At 38.8% G+C, this 21692-nt stretch overlaps 1 protein-coding gene across 1 annotated transcript in view; it reads right to left on the reverse strand.

Moving 5' to 3' along the window:
* The window catches only part of LOC133289951 (uncharacterized), a 109456-nt gene that overhangs the window by 58387 nt on the left and 29377 nt on the right, over positions 1 to 21692 (reverse strand). The window contains exons 22-31 of the mRNA XM_061487999.1: positions 18199 to 18360; positions 18042 to 18116; positions 17722 to 17967; positions 17473 to 17658; positions 16913 to 17386; positions 13603 to 13716; positions 13341 to 13525; positions 13036 to 13144; positions 12777 to 12920; positions 12308 to 12598 (exon numbers count right to left, since the gene is read on the reverse strand). Of these exons, the coding sequence (XP_061343983.1) occupies positions 12308 to 12598; positions 12777 to 12920; positions 13036 to 13144; positions 13341 to 13525; positions 13603 to 13716; positions 16913 to 17386; positions 17473 to 17658; positions 17722 to 17967; positions 18042 to 18116; positions 18199 to 18360 (1986 nt within the window). The remainder of the gene's footprint in view (positions 1 to 12307; positions 12599 to 12776; positions 12921 to 13035; positions 13145 to 13340; positions 13526 to 13602; positions 13717 to 16912; positions 17387 to 17472; positions 17659 to 17721; positions 17968 to 18041; positions 18117 to 18198; positions 18361 to 21692) is intronic.

The raw sequence follows: 21692 nt of genomic DNA on the forward strand, positions 1-21692 counted from the left end.
ACATGATATTAGAACCTCTATCACCAAGTGGTCAAGTTGTCACACTCATTCTTATAATAAAAAAGGTTGAGATTTAGGCTTCAACACAAGACAGCTGAGCTTGTGTTTTATTCACGCTTCATCCATGGGTCTTTACTAACTGTTGTAAATATTGGTTATTTTATTATTATTAGTATTTGTTGTATTGGGCCATGCCCATTAGGTCAAGTATTAGGGTTTTCATTCTCTATAAATAGATACCCCTTTGTACAGATTATACACACAATTATAATAATATTTTCTGATTACTCTTTTCAAGTTGGTATCAGAGCTCTCGATCTTGAGGGCTCTGCTTCCGCACCTACGAAACCTTTCTATTTTCCAGGGACTTCTTGGACCGAGAGATCACTGTTTCTCTTTTTTTTTTTTCTTCATTACTCAGTAACAAGATCAGATCCTTATGTTTTTCCCTCACTTTTCATCAGCCACACCACTGTTCATCAAACGCTCAAACAACGCAAACAAGGCAGAATCCTTCTCTTCGCGTCTTGGTCGTTTTCTGGCCGTTTTTCAACTTTGACCGACCACAGACAGAATCGCGACCGTCGGACGACCGCGCTGCAGAAAAATCAGCTCCGGCGCCCACCGCACGCGTTGTCACGTGCCACCACCTTCCCGGCAAGTGAGGCCCACTCGCAATCACCTCCACCAGCGCGTGGACCACCTTTTTGAGCTCCGACCAACACCGTTCTGATCGTCTCTTCATTCTCATTCTGGATCTGTGCTCTTCCCTTTGATCGAACGTCGTTTGGTATTTTTTTTTCGAATTTTTGGCTTCTTGGAGCCTTTTTCGTTGACTGTTTTTTGTGCAGTATGGCCTCTTCTCAAAGGAGTTCCTTTACAAAGTTCTATGATAATGCATCTTCTATACCTAAGAGAGATGATCGATGGTGTTCTTATTGTAAAAGAACAGGTCATATCAAGGATTTATGCTTTCGCCTTCATGGAAAGCAAACTGTCTTAGAAAAGATGGCAAGGATGCGTGGTCGAGCGTATTTTACTTCCTCTGAAATAACCCTTGCACCTAATGAGACCCAACCTGCATTTCGTCCAGATGAGTTGAAACGGCTCCGAACCATCCTTGATTATATGAGTAAGCCATCTGATACTAGTGCTTTGTCTATGACTGATATGAGCTCCAAAACTCATTCTTTCCTTTCTTCATGTAATGATTTTAAACATTCTTGGGTTGGTGATTCTGGTGCTACTGATCATATGGCTTGTTGTGCTGACTCCTTTACTTCTTATCATCCTACCATTGGAACTCATACAATAGCCATAGCTGATGGCTCACATACATCAGTTGCGGGTTCTGGTGACATAAACTTACAGCAGTCCTTACATCTTAAAGATGTTCTTCATGTTCCTAAACTCTCCACGAATCTTCTTTCTATTCATTAAATTACAAAAGATTTGAATTGTACTGTAACCTTCTTCCCTACCCATTGTGTTTTTCAGGATCTCGCCACGGGGAAGACGATTGGTAGTGCTAAAGAGCAAGGTGGGCTGTACTATCTGGTGTCACAATCTCCCGCAAATAAAGTAACAGATCACATCTTGATGTCTCATGGACAATCAACTGCTGATTCTTTGATTTGGCTTCATCATAAGCGCTTGGGACATCCTCCATTTGGTTTACTTAAATCTTTATTTCCGTCATTGTTTTTGTCTAAGCCTGTTAAGTCTCTTCATTGTGATGTTTGTGAGTTTGCTAAGCATCATCGTGTGTCTTTTCCTTCTAGTAGTACTAAGAGTGTTGAACATTTTGATCTTATTCATTCTGATGTTTGGGGTCCTTCTAAAGTCTCTCATGCTTCTGGAAATAGATGGTTTGTTTCTTTTATTGATGATTGCACTCGTGTAACTTGGGTTTACTTAATGCGTGAAAAGTCTGAGGTACCACAACTGTTCTTTCAATTTTATAAAATGGTTGAGACCCAATTTGGTAGAAAAATCAAGAGACTAAGGACAGATAATGGTACTGAATATGTTAATCACAGTTTTTCCCAATTTATACGAAATTGCGGTATGATTCATGAACTTACTTGTGTTGACACCCCTCAACAGAATGGGGTTGCTGAAAGAAAAAATCGTCACCTTCTTGAAGTGGCTCGTGCATTAATGTTTCAGACACATGTACCCAAATACTATTGGGGAGATGCTATTCTTACTGCAGCATTCTTGATCAATCATCTACCCACTCGGGTCCTCGATCATGTAAGTCCTATTCACTCAATGACTTCTTTTTTACCTTCTATTCCAACTTTGCAAAGTCTTCCTCCTCAAGTGTTTGGGTGTGTTGTCTTTGTTCATGTTCATAAACAGCATCGCAGTAAGTTGGATTCTAGGGCTCTTAAATGTGTCTTCCTTGGATATGCTCCTGATAAGAAGGGCTACAAGTGCTATCACCCTGGAAGTCGAAAATTTTTTGTTTCTATGGATGTTACATTGCAGGAATCTGAGTCCTTTTTCCAAGGTCCTCATCTTCAGGGGGAGAATAATTCACCAGAAGACTCATCACCTTCCTTCTTTGAATCTTCAGTGTCTACTCCTTCACCTGTGTCAGTGTCTCTTCCTCTTGTTCCTGTTCCTAATGTGTCTGTCTGATCCACCTGTGACTAATCCTCCTATGACTGATACATCAAGTACACCAGAGATACGGAAGATTATAACACCTGAATTGGTATATCAAAGAAGGAAACAGCCCACATTGCCTCAACAGCAACCTCAATCGTCTGAACCACTGGTAAGTCCAGAATCTCATATTTCTGATCATGATGTTAATACTTCTGATGACTTACCCATTACTACTGCTTCTGATGATTTACCCATTGCTTTAAGAAAAGGAAAAAGATCTTGTTCCAAGAAATCTTGTTCTTCATGTCCCTCTTGTACTCAATACCCTATCTCCCATTTTGTTTCCTCTGCTAATCTTTCTGTGCAGCACAAAAGCTTTGTTTCAGCACTAGATTCTACTTCTATCCCAAAATCAGTACATGAAGCTTTGAAAGATGGGAATTGGGCTCAAGCCATGCAAGAGGAGATGAATGTGTTGGAGAAAAATAAAACATGGGAGGTTATTGATAAACCCAACGGAAAGAAAGCAGTAGGGTGCAGATGGGTTTATGCCCTGAAATATAATTCTGATGGCACTCTTGAGAGATACAAGGCTCGATTAGTCGCCAAAGGTTACACTCAAACCTATGGCATTGATTATGAAGAAACCTTTGCTCCAGTTGCAAAGATGAATACAGTGAGAATCTTGTTGTCCCTTGCTGCCCATTATAATTGGGATATAAATCAATTTGATGTGAAAAATGCTTTCCTCAATGGTGAGTTAGAAGAAGAAGTCTACATGGAAATCCCGCCTGGTTTTGATTCTGTGAAGGGGGAAAATAAAGTTTGTCGATTAAAAAAGGTCTTGTATGGATTGAAGCAGTCACCTCGTGCTTGGTTTGGAAGGTTTACTAAGGTTATGATGACCTTAGGATATAGACAGAGCCAACGAGATCACACTCTTTTCTTCAAGCACTCCCAAAATGGGAAGCTTACTGTGCTCCTTGTATATGTTGATGATATTATTATCACAGTTGATGATTTTGTGGAGAGACAGATTCTGCAGACACGGCTTGCCTCTGAGTTCGAAGTCAAAGACCTTGGGAAACTGAAATATTTCCTAGGGATAGAAGTAGCTTATTCAAGCCCCTTTGTACAGATTATACACACAATTATAATAATATTTTCTGATTACTCTTTTCAAGTCTAACAGTTAAGTTTTTTGGGGAGTTATTTCTTGAAAAGAAATTTGAAATATTATTGTTATTCTGAATTAACAGATACAAAGGGATACAATACATATAGAGATTACAAGGCCTAAAGGAATAAACTCTAATCCTAAAAATAAGGAAAAACTAATCTAGCTAATAAAGGAAACAAATAATTACATATACTTTCCATATTTACAACACTACCCGTTAAGCTAAGTTCTTGAAATCCATCAACTGGAAGTCCCTTGGTCAAGACATCAACTAGTCAACGACCAGAAGGAATATATGGAGTAACAATCAGTCCGCTATCTAGCTTCTCTTTGATCAAGTGCGACCGATTTCAATATATTTTGCTCATTCGTGCTGGACAGGATTGTATGCTATATAGATGGCTGAATTATTATCACAAAATAATTTTTCGAAAAAGTCGCAGAAATTTTTTTTGATGGCGGCTGGAGACTGGAAAAGTGACTTGCAATGGAGCACGACAGCTGTGCAGGAGGATCCGCCCTAAAGGCGAAAAAGAGAATTTGCACTAGAGGCGGGGGCTACGAAAGCAAAGAGGGCTTCAAAGCTTTGATACCAACTTGAAAAGAAATTCGAAATATTATTGCTATTCTTGATTAACAAATACAAAGGGATACAATAGATACAATATACATAGAGAGATTACAACGCCTAAAAGAATAAGCTCAAATCCTAAAAATAAGGAAACACTAATCTAGCTAATAAAGGAAACAAATAATTACTTATACTCTCCTTATTTACAACATTAGTTCATGATAGTATTGATCATTTTTGTTTAGTCACAAAAACTCAACATAAAACATATTTTGCCTGAGATACATTGATCCAATAGTCTCCAAACAGCCCAAATATATTAGACTCCAAAACTACCAAGCTACTTGTTAAGAGATATAATAAAATCATCCATGTGCCTTCATCAACAGCTTAAACTTTTGGAAAAATTGGTTGCATTACATGATATCAAATCATATGACTAAGTGGTGTAGAGTTCAATCATTGTTGCCCCCATTTTCTAATAAAAAAAATTTACTAGGTGACCAAAAAAATGGACATGTGCCATTATCCATGCTTCAAAACGCAAAAGATTTATACGTGAGATGACGTGTAAAGATATAATAAAACAATTTAAGTGCCTTCATCCAACGACTTAAGCTGAGAGTGGGTTGCGTAACACTACTTCACAATACTAAAAAAGATGGCTGTGTTTTAAAACTATAATGGTACATTACCTAAATATAAGGGGAATCACTTCATAAAGCCTAGAAAACAGCAATGAATTGTTAAAAATTATAGCAAAATAACGGACAAGAGAGAAGAGAGAAACAAAACTAAAAAACATGATTTTATAATATGTGTAGTGTCTAAAATTTATAATTAGTACAACCCCAGCACAACAACACAAACAAAATAAGACTCCTAAAACAATGATAATCCTAATATTATAAACAGATCATTACATTTAGTTCTATTAAGCAATGTAGCCCAAACAAGAGGATTTAACCTTAGACGAAGCTTCAGCCTTCCAAATCTTAAGTTTAAAAAGGTTTAAAAATAAGAAAATGATAAAAGGAATCGCAACTAAGGGGTCCTGAATGATCTGAACTCTCAACCATAATTGAAAAACAATATGAATCAAGGATGCCCAGCAAAGAGACCAAATCAGATGTCTACTATTTATTTTAGTATTAGAAGAAATTAAAATTCCAAGAAAGGAGGCAACAATCGATAAAGAAGAATGAAAGAAAAAACCATCAGAAACCGAAGCATCATGCAAGGTATTAGGTGTTAAAAGTGAGGAAAGAGGTTGAAGGAACCACAAAATTATAACATTCATATTAATTGAATCTGAAATATATTGTATATTCAAGTGTGTATAACTGTACAAGGAGGCTCTCTATTTATAGAGACTAAAAGACCTAATGGGATGACCTAATGGGCCAAGCCCACAATCTAGACTATTCTAATAATAATAAATTAATATTATTTCTAACACTCCCCCTCAAGTTGGTGCGTATATATCAAAAGCTCCCAGCTTGTTACAAATATGATCTATTCGGGGACCTCTAAGAGCTTTAGTGAATACATCCGCAAGTTGATCATTGGAATTGACAAATGCTGTCTCGATCTCCCCTGACTGGATCTTTTCTCTAACAAAATGACAGTCAATTTCTATATGCTTGGTCCTCTCATGAAAGACTGGGTTAGAGGATATATGCAAAGCGGCTTGGTTGTCACAAATGAGCTTCATAGGCCTTTGTTCACAGAGATGGAGTTCCTTAAGCAATTGTCTCAGCCAGATGAGCTCACAGGTTGCATTTGCCATTGCCCGATATTCTGCCTCCGCACTGGATCTGGCGACCACAGTTTGCTTCTTACTCTTCCAAGAGATCAAATTTCCTCCGAAGAAAACACAATACCCTGAGGTGGATCGTCTATCTGAAGGAGAACCTGCCCAGTCAGCATCTGAATAACTAGAGATCTCTGAACTCCCTTTATTTGTATATAATAAACCTCTTCCTGGCGCCTTTTTAATATATCGGAGAATTCTAATAACTGCATCCCAATGGGAGTCACAGGGAGAATCAAGAAATTGACTTGCAACACTCACTGCGAAGGAGATATCTGGCCTTGTCACAGTAAGATAATTCAATTTTCCAACTAGTCGGCGGTAGCGACTAGGATCTGGCAGTGGCTCCCCCTGTCCTGGTAATAACTTAACATTGGGGTCCATAGGTGTATCAATGGGTTTACAGCCTAACATGCCAGTTTCATCTAGGATATCCAGTGCATACTTCCTCTGACAGATGGAAATGCCCCACCTAGACTGTGCAACTTCGACCCCCAAGAAATATCGAAGTCTACCAAGATCTTTGGTTTGAAATTGATTGAATAAATGCTCTTTCAACTGATCAATCCCGGTCTGATCACTGCCTGTAATGATAATGTCATCAACATACACCAGGAGATAAACGCACTGGCAAGAAGAGCTATGCCGGTAAAAGACAGAATGATCGGCTTTGCTTCTGATTAAGCCAAAGGATTCAACAACTGAACTAAAGCGGCTAAACCAGGCCCGAGGATATTGCTTCAGGCCATATAAAGATTTCCGAAATTTACATATCATTCCAGAACTCTCCCCCTGAGCAACAAAACCTGGTGGTTGCTCCATATAAACTTCCTCCTGCAAGTCACCATGTAGAAAAGCATTCTTAATATCAAGTTGGAGAAGGGGCCAGTGATGAATGGCGGCAAGGGCAAGAAACAGGCGAACAGAAGCCGTCTTAGCAACAGGAGAAAAGGTATCCCCATAATCAAGACCAAAGATCTGTGTGTATCCCTTTGCCACTAAGCGAGCTTTAAGGCGATCAACAGTGCCATCAGGACCAACTTTAACTGTGAACACCCATCGACAACCAACAACAGACTTCCCGGGAGGAGCACGAACGAGATCCCAAGTGCCATTGGAGTGAAGTGCCTGCATTTCATCAAGCATCGTCTGGCGCCACCCTGGATGAGATAGTGCTTCACCTGTGGTTTTAGGGATGGAAACAGAAGAGAGACTAGAAACAAAAGTAAAATGTTGTGAAGAAAGTCTGTCATAACTCAAGAAAGAATAAAGGGGATGAGGATTTCGAGTGGATCGAATACCTTTCCAAAGGGCAATGGGAGGAGTCTCTGATGGAGGATCCGGAGGAGAAGAGCCGACGGGAAAGGGCGATGAGTCATCAAGAGGCAAAGTCGGAGGAGGTGCAGGCTGACGACGCTGGTATGTGAGGAGAGGACGATCTGTAGGTATGGAGGTAATGGGGTGCTCCTCTGGAATAGGGTCACCTGCAGCTGGTAAAGACAAGTCAAGAAAAGGAACAGGAAGGACCTGATCAACCTGTGACACTGCAGACGGAGTAGAGTGAAAAGGCTGCTGATCAAGGAAAGTGACATCAGCAGAAACGATATAACGCTTGAGATCAAGTGAATAGCAACGATACCCTTTTTGAAAACGTGTACACCCAAGGAAAATACATTTGAAGGCCTTGGATGTCAACTTGTCTTTACCTGAAGTAAGATCATGAACAAAACAAGTACAGCCAAAAATATGTAAAGGCAGAGGATAAGAAGGTGCTCCGGAAAACAAAATACGGTGGGGAACATCATTATTTAACACAGAAGAGGGCATGCGGTTGATAAGGAAACATGAGGTGATAATAGCATCTGCCCAAAAACGGAGTGGGACGTTCATATGAATGAGAAGGGTATGTGCAGTTTCAACTAGATGTCTATTTTTACGTTCAGCGACTCCATTTTGTTGTGGAGTATGGGGACAAGTAGTCTGGTGTATCGTCCCATGTGTATCCAGAAATTTAGAAAATTCAAGAGACACATACTCTTTTGCATTATCACTGCGCAAGATTTGAATAGAAGCACCAAATTGAGTTTTTATTTCTGTACAAAACTTTTGATAAATTGAAAATAACTCAGAACGATTTTTCATTAAATAAACCCAAGTGCAACGGGAGAAATCATCAATAAAGGTTAGAAAATACTGAAAACCCAAAACTGACATAGTCCGACTCGGACCCCAAATATCAGAATGAACAATAGAAAAGGGAGCAGCAGCTCTCTTATTGACTCTACTAGCAAAGGAAGAGCGAGTATGCTGTCCCTGCTGACAAGACTGACAATTCAAAGACTCAAGACCCGACAAAAAAAGAACCATATGCTGAAGCTTCGAGAGACTTGGATGACCCAGACGGCTATGGAGAAGCTCAGGAGACTCTGTGAGAGAGCATGCAACTGGAGCAGAGGGTGCATGCAGATAGTAGAGACCTCGTGACTCACCGCCCGCTCCAATCGTCTTCCCCGTACCCGGATCCTGCATAGAAAAAGACTGTTTAGAAAAGGTGATAGAGCAAGAAAGAGAATGGGTCAATTGACTAACAGAAATTAAATTAAAAGGAATGCCAGGGATGTAATAAACAGAGGTTAAAGTCAAGAAGGGAGTTGGTTTGGCTTGCCCAATGCCACGAGCAGGAGCCTTGGTGCCATCAGCAAGAGTAACAGAGGGAAGATTATTAGAAAAGGTAAGGGAAGTAAAAAGATCCTTATTACCACAAAGATGATCAGTAGCACCTGAGTCTATTATCCAGGGTCCAAGAGACGATTGAGAAAAACAAGCAACATGATTACCAGTATCTGGAGCAGGTGGCTGAGAAGAACTCTTCTGGAGAAAGGCCTCATAGTCTGCAGCGGAAATAGTCACTGATCCGGTAGAGGGCGGCACAACATCTGTTTGAGCAAAGTTCATATGTGGTGGCTTCAAGTGAGGGTACTTTCTGTAGCAACGTTCTTCAATGTGGCCCAGATTTTGGCAATAATTACACCGAGGCCTTTGTCCTCGGCCACCCTGTCCATACGACATCGTCTGTCCGCGCCCGCCTGGGCCATATGATGTCATGGGCCCGCGACCGCCTTGTCCGCGGCCACGACCACGACCGCGTCCACCATTGTTCCAATTACCACGAGAGACTAAAGCAGCAGAATCAGACAAGAGAGCAGTAGAGTCAGTAGCTGTGACGTGTGCGGGGGCCACCTTATCTTGAAGATTCAGAAGGCGCTGAAAGGTCTGGGATATGCTGGGAATCGCAGTACTGGTTAGAATGTTCTCACGAACACTTTCTAATCCGTCAGGGAGACCAGAGAGAGTCACAACCGTAAAGAGACGCTCCACTTGCGTCCTGTACACTGTAGCATCCGCAGCATGAGGTAACATAGCCAAAAATTCCTGCATCAAAGAACGAATCTTACCAACATAAACTTCCATACGAGCTTCGGGTGATTTGCGCAAATCCATCATCTGGGAGACAATGGAATAAAGTTGTTGAATATCATTGGTGTAGAGGTTTTTGGCTTCCGTCCACACATCATAGCAGGTCTCAAAAGGAATGAAAATATTGAGAAGAGATGAATCAATGGATTGCCAAAGAATATTGAGGAGCTGAGCATCAACTTTCTCCCATTCAGTCATCTGATCTTGGGAAATATCAGTCTTCTTAGTGGTGAGATGTTTTTCATGGCCTTGACCGGTAAACCAGATCTTAACGGAGGTAGACCAGGTCTTGTAAGTGGCAGATCCGGTCAATTTCAGAGTTGTGATAGAAGGAATAGCACTTGAAATGATGCCGGAAGGATATTTACTGAGATGGACAGCGATCAGACAACCAAAAAACGGTAAAAGTCACGCGAAAAAGGAACAAAGTAGCGACTTTTGCACTGGAAACCCTCGAACGGAAGAGACCCACAACGAACGGGCACCGGATCTGGAAGGAGGAGGCAGAGGCGAGCCTATCTGCCTTGGTTTGGCCGGAAAAGGTGGCCGGAACAGTGCACACGCGCCGGAGAGAGGTGGCGCGTGAGGCCCACGCGCAGACGGCTGTGGTGGCGCGTGGAGGCGCGTGCGGCAGCCGTTTGGGACGGGTCTTGGACAGAAACGGTCTCCGGCGTGAGGGGATCCTGATCGCGTGGTTTCTCGCCGGAACAGTGATGAACAGTGACGGAACAGTGTTTCTGGCGATGTGAACAGTGTTTTCCGGTCAAATAATGAAGGAGGATGACGATCTGAGATCGAAAAAGGGTCTAACAATGTTCGGAGGGTTGAAAAAGGTTGCCGGTATGATGCACGGCGGTAAAAAGGTTTGCCGGTATGATGTACGGCAGTAAATAAGAAAGGAAAATATATATATGCGGAAGCAGAGCCCTCAGATCGAGAGCTCTGATACCAAATTGAATCTGAAATATATTGTATATTCAAGTGTGTATAATTGTACAAGGAGGCTCTCTATTTATAGAGACTAAAAGACCTAATGGGATGACCTAATGGGCCAAGCCCACAATCTAGACTATTCTAGACTATTCTAATAATAATAAATTAATATTATTTCTAACAAAACAGTAATTAAACGACAGTATGACAGAGATACAAAGATAACAGAGATACCAAGAACTGCAGAAAAGTATAGCAAAGATACAAAGACCAAGAGGAAAAATTCCACTCCAAGACAACATCCCTAGCCTTGAGAGCTTCCCTATTTCCTCTCCCAATTCCCCATCCTAATTCCCCAAATTACAAATGATATTCAGCCTAAAAAATCCCACACTAAACATCTATATATACTAATTCCTAACTAATGGGCTGGAATACTTTTATTAAAGGCCCATAGAGGTCTAAAAAAGAATTCCCCAGCCACATATCATCTCAAAAATTCGTGAACCTATGGGAAGCAAAGTAAAGAAAGGGATATAACTGGGAAAGAATAATCTTCCATTTTCTTAGGAGCTAGCTTAAGGAGAATATTTGGCATAGCATTGAGTTAAGAAAAGTTTAACCCAAGACAAAGTGGCATAAACAAGAACATTTTGCAAAGAAGACAATATTGACGTTCAGGAAAACTGCATAAATTAGAATTAGCTTCTCTTATCTCAAGTAAAAGTCTAAAACTGACTCCGCAAAGGCTTCTAATTAAATTAGTTCTCTCTCTCTCTCTCTCTATATATATATATATATATATATAATCATCAATAGTATATCAAAACACAATAATAAAAGTTCATTTTTAAACATATGCATATAAAATTTAACGACATTTTTCAGGTTTTACCAAAATTAATTTCTCGAAATAATCATGCAATGATATGTCAAAACTACTCCATAGATATCAACTTCTTAACCTTTTACTGCAAATTTTATACCATAGAAATGTAAAACTCAATAACAGAAAAATAAATAAAAAATATCGATCATTAGCAAACTTACTTCTTCTACATAACAATTGTTACAAATGCTTTGTCGAAAACCACTCTACTTTAAGCTAAAGCTCTTAGAGAGGGGCCCAAGAATTGACTTATAACACTAACACACCCAGTCATGCAAACCCTTTTAAGTTCAAAGAACGAGGGTTCAAAAGGTTTTAACGTCTGACCACTTGGTCATAAAGGCACTGACATCATATTAAAGACCGACCTTATGAAAAAATTAAGTTATTAGGTAGGGGCAAAAGAATAGTTTCATATCTTTCACATGCTTGATTGGGGAGGAAAAATAAACCCAAGAGGGTAAGACAATCCTTAAAAATCTTACGCATTCATTTGGGTGAAACATCCTTAAAAAATCCATGAGCCACAAACCCACAACAAGGTTAAGACAATCCGGTCCCACCAACCAACCATGTAATCTCAGTGAATTTAATTGAGTTTCAGAAAGCTAAGCACTCATTTGGGGCCATGAACATATATCCATGCTCATTCTCCAACATTTAAAATTTATTTTTCAACTACCAAAAAAAAATTATTTTTGCGTTAAAAAAATAATTAAAAAAAAAGATCATATATAATTTATCTTCTTAAAGTAATCAAATTAGATTCCACCGGAGAAATTCGTAAGTTATAATTCAAAAATATATTGGTCAAAAAAGACAATGTACCTGTACAGTGGCCAGAGATGCATCTCTGGTCACCCCTGTATATAAGCTCAGTTCAACCAGATTTAAGGACACTGAGATTTTAAGCAAAATGGAGACTTCAACATTTGTGGTCCCTGAATCAACACCATCTGTAACCTCGGGGACAATATCTCCTGTGGCATAATTTAATGTCATGGTGGAATATTGATTCAGCGGTGGAGGAATCTGTGGAACCTCAGAAAAGTTAGATACAGCACACTCAGTAATAATCTGATATTCTTTATTTGACACTGCCGCTTTCAACTCTTCGATCTGTAGAACAACAATATCAATACAAGACACACCCAAAAAAAAAAAAAAAAAAAGAAGGGCAAGATATTAGAAATAACCAATTATAATAAAAGAAGAAAATAAGGAAATAACATTAATATTTGAAAGTGCGGCTATCCAATTTTTGGGGCACATTCCCCATGAAAATGAAATACATTACCTTGATTAAAATTTCAATGCTTGGAAATTGATGTAACAAGTCTCGGAGTGACCTATGAATAATCACAGATAGCCCATCCACACTCTGAATTATGCTTTCGCCTAAGTCTGTTCCAGTTCCAACATTTAAATTGATATTTTCAACCTACACCCAGCGACCAGTCTTATTAAAACAAACTGATTAATAGCACGTGTTACTCTAACACTTTCTAAGTTTCTATTACCCCCAAATGAATCATACTATGAGCAACCAATCTCACCTGGAGCATCAAAGTTTCCAAGTGCACTGCATTCATTTCACTTTTACTTCCACCAATCCACCGAAAGGTATTCTTCAGAGTTATATGAAAAATGTCAAGCCTCAAAAAACTGTCAAAGAAATATCAATAACTGATGTTAAACAGTTAAAGAAATGAAAACCGCACTTGAGCCTTAACAGCTTACATTATTAGATTGAGTGGAACATCAATTATACAGCACACTGTGATGCAATATATGAATACAAAACCTATTACTAAGAAATAAAGCCATTAGTGAACATGAAAAACTAAAATCTTCAGCTTACTCAAGGCTATCCGTTATCCGAGGCATTAATATTATAGGCTTCCTAAGAGAGAGATCAAACTTCACAGCAGGTGATCCTTCAATATCACCAGCTGAAAACCACTTCTCTGAATTGGTCACTTGATCTGTTACTTTGATGACACTTTTTGGGCTACTTGGAACAAGACCCATAAAATAGCCAACAACCTGCATGCATTTGGCCATAAAATCTTTTAATTGATGCACATAAAATATACAAAAGCTTGAACCAATCAGAAAAATACCTCTTGCACAAATCGATTTAGATAAACAATCCGCACTTCAGAAAGCTCACCAAAAAGGCTAAAATCATAACCTTCATAGTCTTCATCATCGTTGCTAAATGATGTGAACTCCAACTGCATGTTCATCCAGATATTCAACAACAAAATAACTATACCAAAACCGAAAATTACAAGTTATAGAGGTTCATCATTTTTTGAACTTGTATATCTATTTGTAGTAAGAAAATGGAATGAGTCTGATACTGTTCATATTTCCCAAGGGGACCAACCTACTACTTGGAGGGTTTATACCCGCAGGAATAAACCAAGAGTGAGTATAGAAGAGGTAAAAAATGGTTGAGAAGTTAGTTACTGTTGTAATAGGAATTGGAGAGGAGATTTTGTAGAAATAGGAGAATTAGACATTCTTGTGAGGACTTTACACATTCTTGTATACTCTGAGTTTCATCTCAGTATTGAAGGGAACCATTCCCCTGTGAAGAGCAAGTCTCTTGTACCCATCTCTTGGATTCAATAAATTGTCTATCGCTTTCTTCCTTTCCGGTTCATCTCTATTTTTCTTTCTTGTAATTACTGGTGTTATCACTATTTGGAACCCTTTGCCGTAACAGTGGTCCGACCTGCCGGATTCGTACCAGCTGGTGTCATCTCTTTGATTCAATAAAATTGTCTCTAACTTTCTTCTTTACCGGTTCATCTCTATTTTTCTTTCTTGTGATTACTGGTGTTATCAGTATTTGGAACCCTTCCTAATTATTTACAAAAAGCAAAATCATAAAAGAAAAAATATATATATTTATAGGGAAATAGAAGTATAATGTTATAGGAAAGTTGTTAGGTTATGTTACAGAGATAGAGATTGTGGGACCCACACTTGTTTTGTTTTTTTGTTATTTGAAAACAAGTGTGGGTCCCACAATCTCTATCTCTGTAACATAACCTAACAATTTTCCTACAACATTATTCTTCTTTTTCCCATATTTATATCCACAACTCCACATCTTAAAAACATTAGTCTTACATAGCAACAAATCTCATAGAAATGAGGAGAAAATCAGAAGAAAGTATTAATCACCAATTTACCACTTTTTATAAAAGAAGAAACCTTGTTCGAAGGAAAGAAAAAATGTCTTTCTTATTATGGGATAAAAGATGAAAATTATTGAAGAGGAAAGATTAGAACCAGAGAGGATAAAATACTCTCCTAAACATAAAACTAAGAAATTACGATCTTGAAAGGCTTAAAAATGAAACCGAGCTGTCCAATCCATCTATGTATCAGAAAGGTCAAGTACACTATGGATTATACACAAAACATTGAAGAGAGGCCATATACACAAACATATCCCATAACTTCAGTAAAAGATCAAAATTCCCTTCTCATTACAGTCCAACGAAATACAATAGAAAATGGAATAATTCTTCAAAATCCATCCCCACAAACTAAAACCCAATATTGAGAACACAGGTATTCACCAAGAGCTCCAAATAGATTATTCCAAACTGATGGGACTAAAATGACAGTGAGAATAATGAGACTCAGTCCCAAGGTTGTCAAACTCGAGATTCTACGCAAACTTGGAAGGGTGAACCAAAATCGTAAATCGCAGAATCGTAACACAAATCGTAGAATCTTAACATAAGATACAAATTATATTTATATATATTTATATGCATATAAAGTAGTAATATAATAAGCAAATTTAATTCAACCAACCAACAAAATAATGCATTACAATAGTCATAATCACATAAAGTCATATCCTAAATTAATTTTATAATATTGATTTTTCAATTAATCTTATCTATCTTGACTAAATTCAGTAAATTGGTTTTTCAATCAATATAGTCTCAATATTTTCAAATATTATATTTTTTTAATTAATATAGAACTAATATTTAGTATTAAATTATTAAAATCTTAATTTTATTATATTATTTCCATAATTTTTTTAATTAATATAGAACTAATCTTCTCCTTTATATTTTCTGTAGACAACCCTAAATAAAATACCCAACGGCCCAACCCAATTGAAACAAGCTGAGTTAAATGAGAAAAAAAAAATAACATATCGATGCAGATAAACAAAGGCAGAAACGAAACGAAACAGAGGAAGCGCAGAAGAGATTGAGACAGACACACCAACGTCGAAGGCACGACGACGAATCCTGGGAACGGAGCACGAAGACAAAGCTATTGACGGAGCACGTGGAGAACGCACGCACACACGCACGCAGAGAGGGACGACCAGAGTCAGAGAAGACGTGGAGCGCAGCCAAGCCTGATGGTGGAGGAGGAGGAGTCGTCTCTCACTGAGCAGGAATGGTGACGGCTTCCTCTAGGTATTTAGGGTTTTTTGTATTGAAAAATCCCATTTATTCGATGGATTTCAGGTCAAAAAATTCAAGTCCACAGGTCACTGTTTTTGGTGGAATCGTTTAACTCGTACGAGCTTACGAGTTTGCAAGTCAATGCCAAAAACGAGTTTATGGTGAAACAGGATCGTTGAGGGTATTCAAAAGCATTAACTCATACGAGTTTACTCGCGAGTTTGACAACCATGCTCAGTCCCTTTTAGCTTTACTTGATCCTTCTCACATTTCTTCTAGCCAAGATAGGAGAATTTAGATTATTGATCATTTTGGTGCGATTTTTTGTAACTCCTATGTCATGAACCAACTATCCCAAAAGCTTAAACTGTTAGATGAAGACACGTGAATGGTTTTATACACATTCCAATATGCCTCCCTCCTTATGCAAGAGCCATTTGGGCTTGAAATGTAGACAAAATATAGGTCCACCAACCTTGTGTTTAAATTCAACTTTTTGGGCAGCAAGGATTGAACTCTATATCACTGAAGGTAAGATTAACAAAAGCTTTTAATTGATGTGGAGTGGCAAAGGTGGCAAACAACACAAAGACGCTTCTATTTTTGGATAGAAGAAACTCTAATTGGAAGAAAAGATAGGATAAAATATGAGGGAAAATAAGGGATCCTCTTAAAACAACTAATAATAAAAGCAACAACCAAACAGGGGAAAAAAAGCCTAAACCTAAATAAAACAATCAATACAAATGGTTCACCAATCCCTCTGCAAGTCTATCGAGGAGACTCCCAAAGGAATCCATGCGCTGAAGACCAAAGTGAGGCTGAGTAAACAATCTTCTGCAGATCAGGTGACTAAGAAAAAAACCTCACTTTAAAAATCTGAGCATTCCTTTCTAACCAAAGGCAACAAAGTACAGTGAACAAATGACTCTTAAACTCAACGAATCGGACACATTTTATAAATGATAGAAAGAGGTACCTCCACAAAAGATCTGCCCCCAGGATTTCTCATATCGCATGCCCAGTAATATAAATGACTGCTAGGTAGGCTGTCATCACTTATTTTCAGATTCCCCAAGGCTGCTTTAATACTAAAAGAAGAAGGAAACACCTTGATATCTGTAAGCAAACTCTCTTGAGACAAACAAGCAAGCTTGGTTTCATTTTCCTTCATCAAAAGTATTTGGGCCTGGGCCATCTTTAATGTCAGATTGAACACAACTCTGGATTTCCCTTTTCCAAGCAAGCCTTTAACAGCATGTTCCTCCACTGTAGTAGCATCCAAATCATCGACTTCTCTTGATACATCACTTTTCATAATGGCTGTTGAAGATTTGTCACCAGAAGATGCAAAGTTTTCATCCTCGATGTTAACAGAATTAATAAATTCCATAATGGCTAGGATTGTTGGTCTACGACAAAAAAAAGTCAAGGTAGCCAGAGTCACTACCACCTGAAATAGTGAAATGACATAAAAAATATTACGTGTAAAAACCACACAGACCTGAAGACAGTTTGTTAAAGCCCATAAACACCCACCTGCTTATCTATATTATTATACCGAGCAGAGTTCTGGTCATAGATAACAATTTGTGCTTTAACAAAACTCTCCAACGTGTCACTAAGTTCAAGTTCAATATTACTAGTAGAAGGAGCATCATTAGGTAGAAGTCCAGTAATGCGACTAAACTTTGGCAGTTCCAGAGATGAATAATTAAGTTGGATCTCACTGGGGGAACTAAATGGGTACTCCGATGTACCTCCAGGCGATTGCATAGGATAATCAGCACTGTCTGCCAAAGTCTCAGGTGCCTCAAAAAACTTATCATCAGTTTCAGTAGGTATTAATCCCCTACTTTCAACATCTTCTGTCATAGTATTAAAGAATAATGAATTCTCATCAGCAGTCCCAATAAATGACCTTGCCAAATAACAAGGCTGAGACTGTTGACTACAGCAAACTAAATCTTCTATTTCCAAGGACTTCAAGATAGTACCAATGAAAATGTCATTGTCTCTGATAGAAACCTCCACCTGTTTAAATATAAATGCCTCAAAAAGGGAAGAACAAAGCATCTAGTTGAGAAACAACAAACCAGATATCTTACTTGACCACCTATTGCTCGAAATTCAAACAAACGCTTCTCTTCATTTAAAAGCACCTTCACTAAGCTCTGATCAGACTACAGCAACGCGCACAATTTTAATACATGTGGAAATTCAGATTTGAAACTAAAACAAGAAAATGGCAACAAACAGGCTAACCTGATAACTATAACTGAAGCAAACCTTCAATTCGTCAAGAACACCTGTTACAAACAATCTTTCAGCAATTGCTATATCAATCACACCCTGGTTATCATGTTCTGATTCAATATCATCACGATCTGATGAGGTTTCTGATAGACCCGAAATAGGAGCAGTATTCTGCACAAATATAGTGCAATATGAACATTTAATGTTAGAAAATGCTAGCAGTATGCTCTACTACATATACTCAATCAAACAATGGTTGTAAGTGTGTTTAGAATAGATTAGCTTATTTTTTGCAGATTCCTTAGAGAGCTTTTGTCAAAAAAAAAATTGACCATTTCCAGTAATTATCCACTAACAAAAATTTATGAAAGCCATTTAACCCAAAAAAAAAAAAGTTAAAGCTTCCCATAGTAACCAAAAACGACCAATCAAACAGAAAAAAATGCTAAAAAGTCAACTTTTAAGTAAACCAAGTATTAATGTTAACACGTATTGTTTTCCCTACGTAGTAAGCCTGTGCTACTTCTTGTAAAGAACCAATTCAACCTAAAAGCTTAAGTTGTTGGGTGAGGCTACCTTAATGGTTTTATATTTATCTAACACTCCCCCTCACACGAGAGCCCATTGAGTTTGAAGGTGTAGAATATTCTAGAGTTTCTTTTTAGAGTCTAGTCTCTTTGATTAGTGTGATGCCTCTTCGTTTGTTGTGTACTTTTATTTATTTTTATTTATTACTTCAACTCCTTATTGTAATCTGTATATATAGAACCCTTTGGGTGTCAATCAATATATGAAAAAACATTTCTGTCTTATATTTCATCATGGTATCAGAGCAGGTTATCCTGTGGTCATCTTGTAAACCTCCACGTCTATTTTTTCTTTTTTTCTTTTCACTGTTCGTCTACTATAACCCAGATCTCATATCTGGACCGCTCCAATCACGTAACCAAGGCCACCACTGGACTCAGAAGCCATTTCCGAGTCGACCCACGTCAGCCCCGTCGCCGGAAAGTCAGCCACGCGCCGCCACAGCAGAGCAGCCTCTCCGGCGCGTGTGAGCCACGCGCCGCCCTGCCGGTCTCCGTTTGACACGCGGCTTTCACAGAACAGCTCGCCTGGCCTCCCTCTTCCTGTTCTGAGGGTTTAAATCACGATTGGAGCACTTTTTTTTGCTGGGTCTTGTTGTTTCCTCTTCATCAAGCTCGTGAAGCTTTGTTCTGAACGTTTTTTTTTTACAATGGAAGATGAAATTAATGAGGCTGAGAATAAGCATTATGACAAATCACCCGGTGGAGTTTCCGGTGTCTCTCCTCCTCCCTATTTTTCGTCTTCCGGAGACAACCCAGCTATTCAGATTACAAACCACCGTTTAAACGGTAAGAATTATATGCAATGGCAACAATCTGTCAAGCTGTTTATCCAAGCAAAAGGGAAAATGGGGTATCTTGATGGAAAAAAGGAAAAACCCGAAGCTGATGAACCTGATTATGATAAATGGATGACTGAAAATGCCTTGGTCATGACCTGGTTAACTAACTCCATGGATCCTGATATCAGTCAAACTTATTTGTTTCTTGATACGGCTCAGGAAATTTGGGATGCCGTTAAAGAATATTATTCTGACCTGGGCAATGCTTCTCAGGCTTTTGAACTCAACACCAAGGTAAGAGAGTTACATCAAGAGGGGATGTCTGTCACTGAATACTTTCTTGCTTTAAAAACTCTGTGGCAGGAGTTGGATCTTTATGATGCAGCAGATCTTCAAGGTTTAGAAGCTAATGCAAGGTTTAAGAGTTACTTAGAGAAAAGACGTCTCTATGATTTTCTTGCTGGCCTTAATCGTGATCTTGATGATGTTCGTGGTAGGATATTGGGTCAGAACCCATTACCTTCCATTGCAGCTGCTTTTTCTATGGTACGACGGGAGGAACTTCGCCGAAAGGTAATGTTGGGAGACAAGAACTCTAAATCCTCCGATGTATCTGCCTTAGTAGCAAAACATAATCCTCGTCCCCCTGGTGATACAAAACGTTCTGACCGTTCTGACCGATGGTGTTCTCATTGCAATAAGAGTGGTCACACTCGCGAAAAATGTTGGGAAATTCATGGAAAACCACCAAACTGGAAAACAAAGGGGCTGAACAAGAGTCGTGCTTATCAAATCTCTTCTGATGATAAGGGTGAGGAGTCTCGTGCCTCTCCAAATTCCGATGGTGTATTCATCCCTAAAGCTCAGTATGAGCAATTTCAGAAGGTGATGTCTCAATCTGCTGAGGCAACTAGCCATGTTGCTCAACAAGGTATGGCATTCCATGTTGATCGTAGTAGTCGTTGGATTCTTGATTCTGGAGCTTCTGATCATATGACAGGTAATGCAACCTTGTTCTGTTCTATACCCCTTATTATCACCAGTCACGGATAAGGACTGCTGATGGTAGTTTCTCTAATATTGCGGGAAAGGGATCCATTAAGCTCTCTGAACATATTACTCTGAATTCTGTCCTTCATGTCCCTTCTCTTACTTGTAACCTTATTTCTATTAGTAAACTTTCCTCTGAATTGCATTGTGTTGCTAAATTCTCTGCCAAAACCTGTGTTTTTCAGGAACAGGATTCGGGGCTGATGATTGGCAGTGCTAGAGAGGAAGAAGGGCTTTACTATTTTGAAGAAGATTCTCATGAAAAGAGATTTTTTGCAAATCACTCTTTATGTTTATCAGATGATTGTAATGATGTTTTGTTGTGGCATCGTCGTTTAGGACACCCAAATTTCTTTTATCTTCAAAAGTTGTTTCCAAACTTATTTATCAATAAAAAACCAAGTTCCTTTTGTTGTGATGATTGTCAATTTGCAAAACACTCTCGTGTTTCTTATTCCCCCAGAGATTATCATGTTTCGTCTCCATTTACATTGATTCATAGTGATATTTGGGGACCAGCTCGTGAAAAAAATATATCTGGAGCTCGTTGGTTTATTACCTTCATTGATGATCATTCCAGAGTATGCTGGGTATATCTTCTAAAGGATAAGTCTGAAGCTGCAGCCACTTTTAAAAACTTTCATGCTATGGTACAAACTCAATTCCAGACTTCTATCCAAATCCTGCGAACTGACAACGGTACTGAATATTTCAATTCTGTTCTTGGTGATTACCTAACCAAGCAAGGTATTATCCATCAAAGTTCTTGTCCTAACACCCCTCAACAAAATGGGGTGGCTGAAAGAAAAAATAGACATCTCATTGAAGTTGCTAGAGCCCTCTTGTTTACAATGCATGTCCCTAAATACCTATGGGGGGAGGCTGTCTTGACTGCCTCATATCTCATCAATCGAATGCCCTCTCGTGTCCTGAATTTTCATTCTCCCATATCTTGCCTTACCCGCTCTTTTTCCTCCTTTCGGGCTCTATCTTACCTTCCTCCAAAATTGTTTGGCTGTGTGGTTTTTGTTCATATTCCTCCACATCAAAGGTCCAAACTTGATCCTAAGTCTGTTAAATGTGT

Source organism: Gastrolobium bilobum, unplaced genomic scaffold (assembly GCF_033153095.1).
Source record: "Gastrolobium bilobum isolate Gb01-03AN ecotype WA unplaced genomic scaffold, APGP_CSIRO_Gbil_v1 utg16824, whole genome shotgun sequence".
NCBI classification, from domain to species: Eukaryota; Viridiplantae; Streptophyta; class Magnoliopsida; order Fabales; family Fabaceae; genus Gastrolobium; species Gastrolobium bilobum.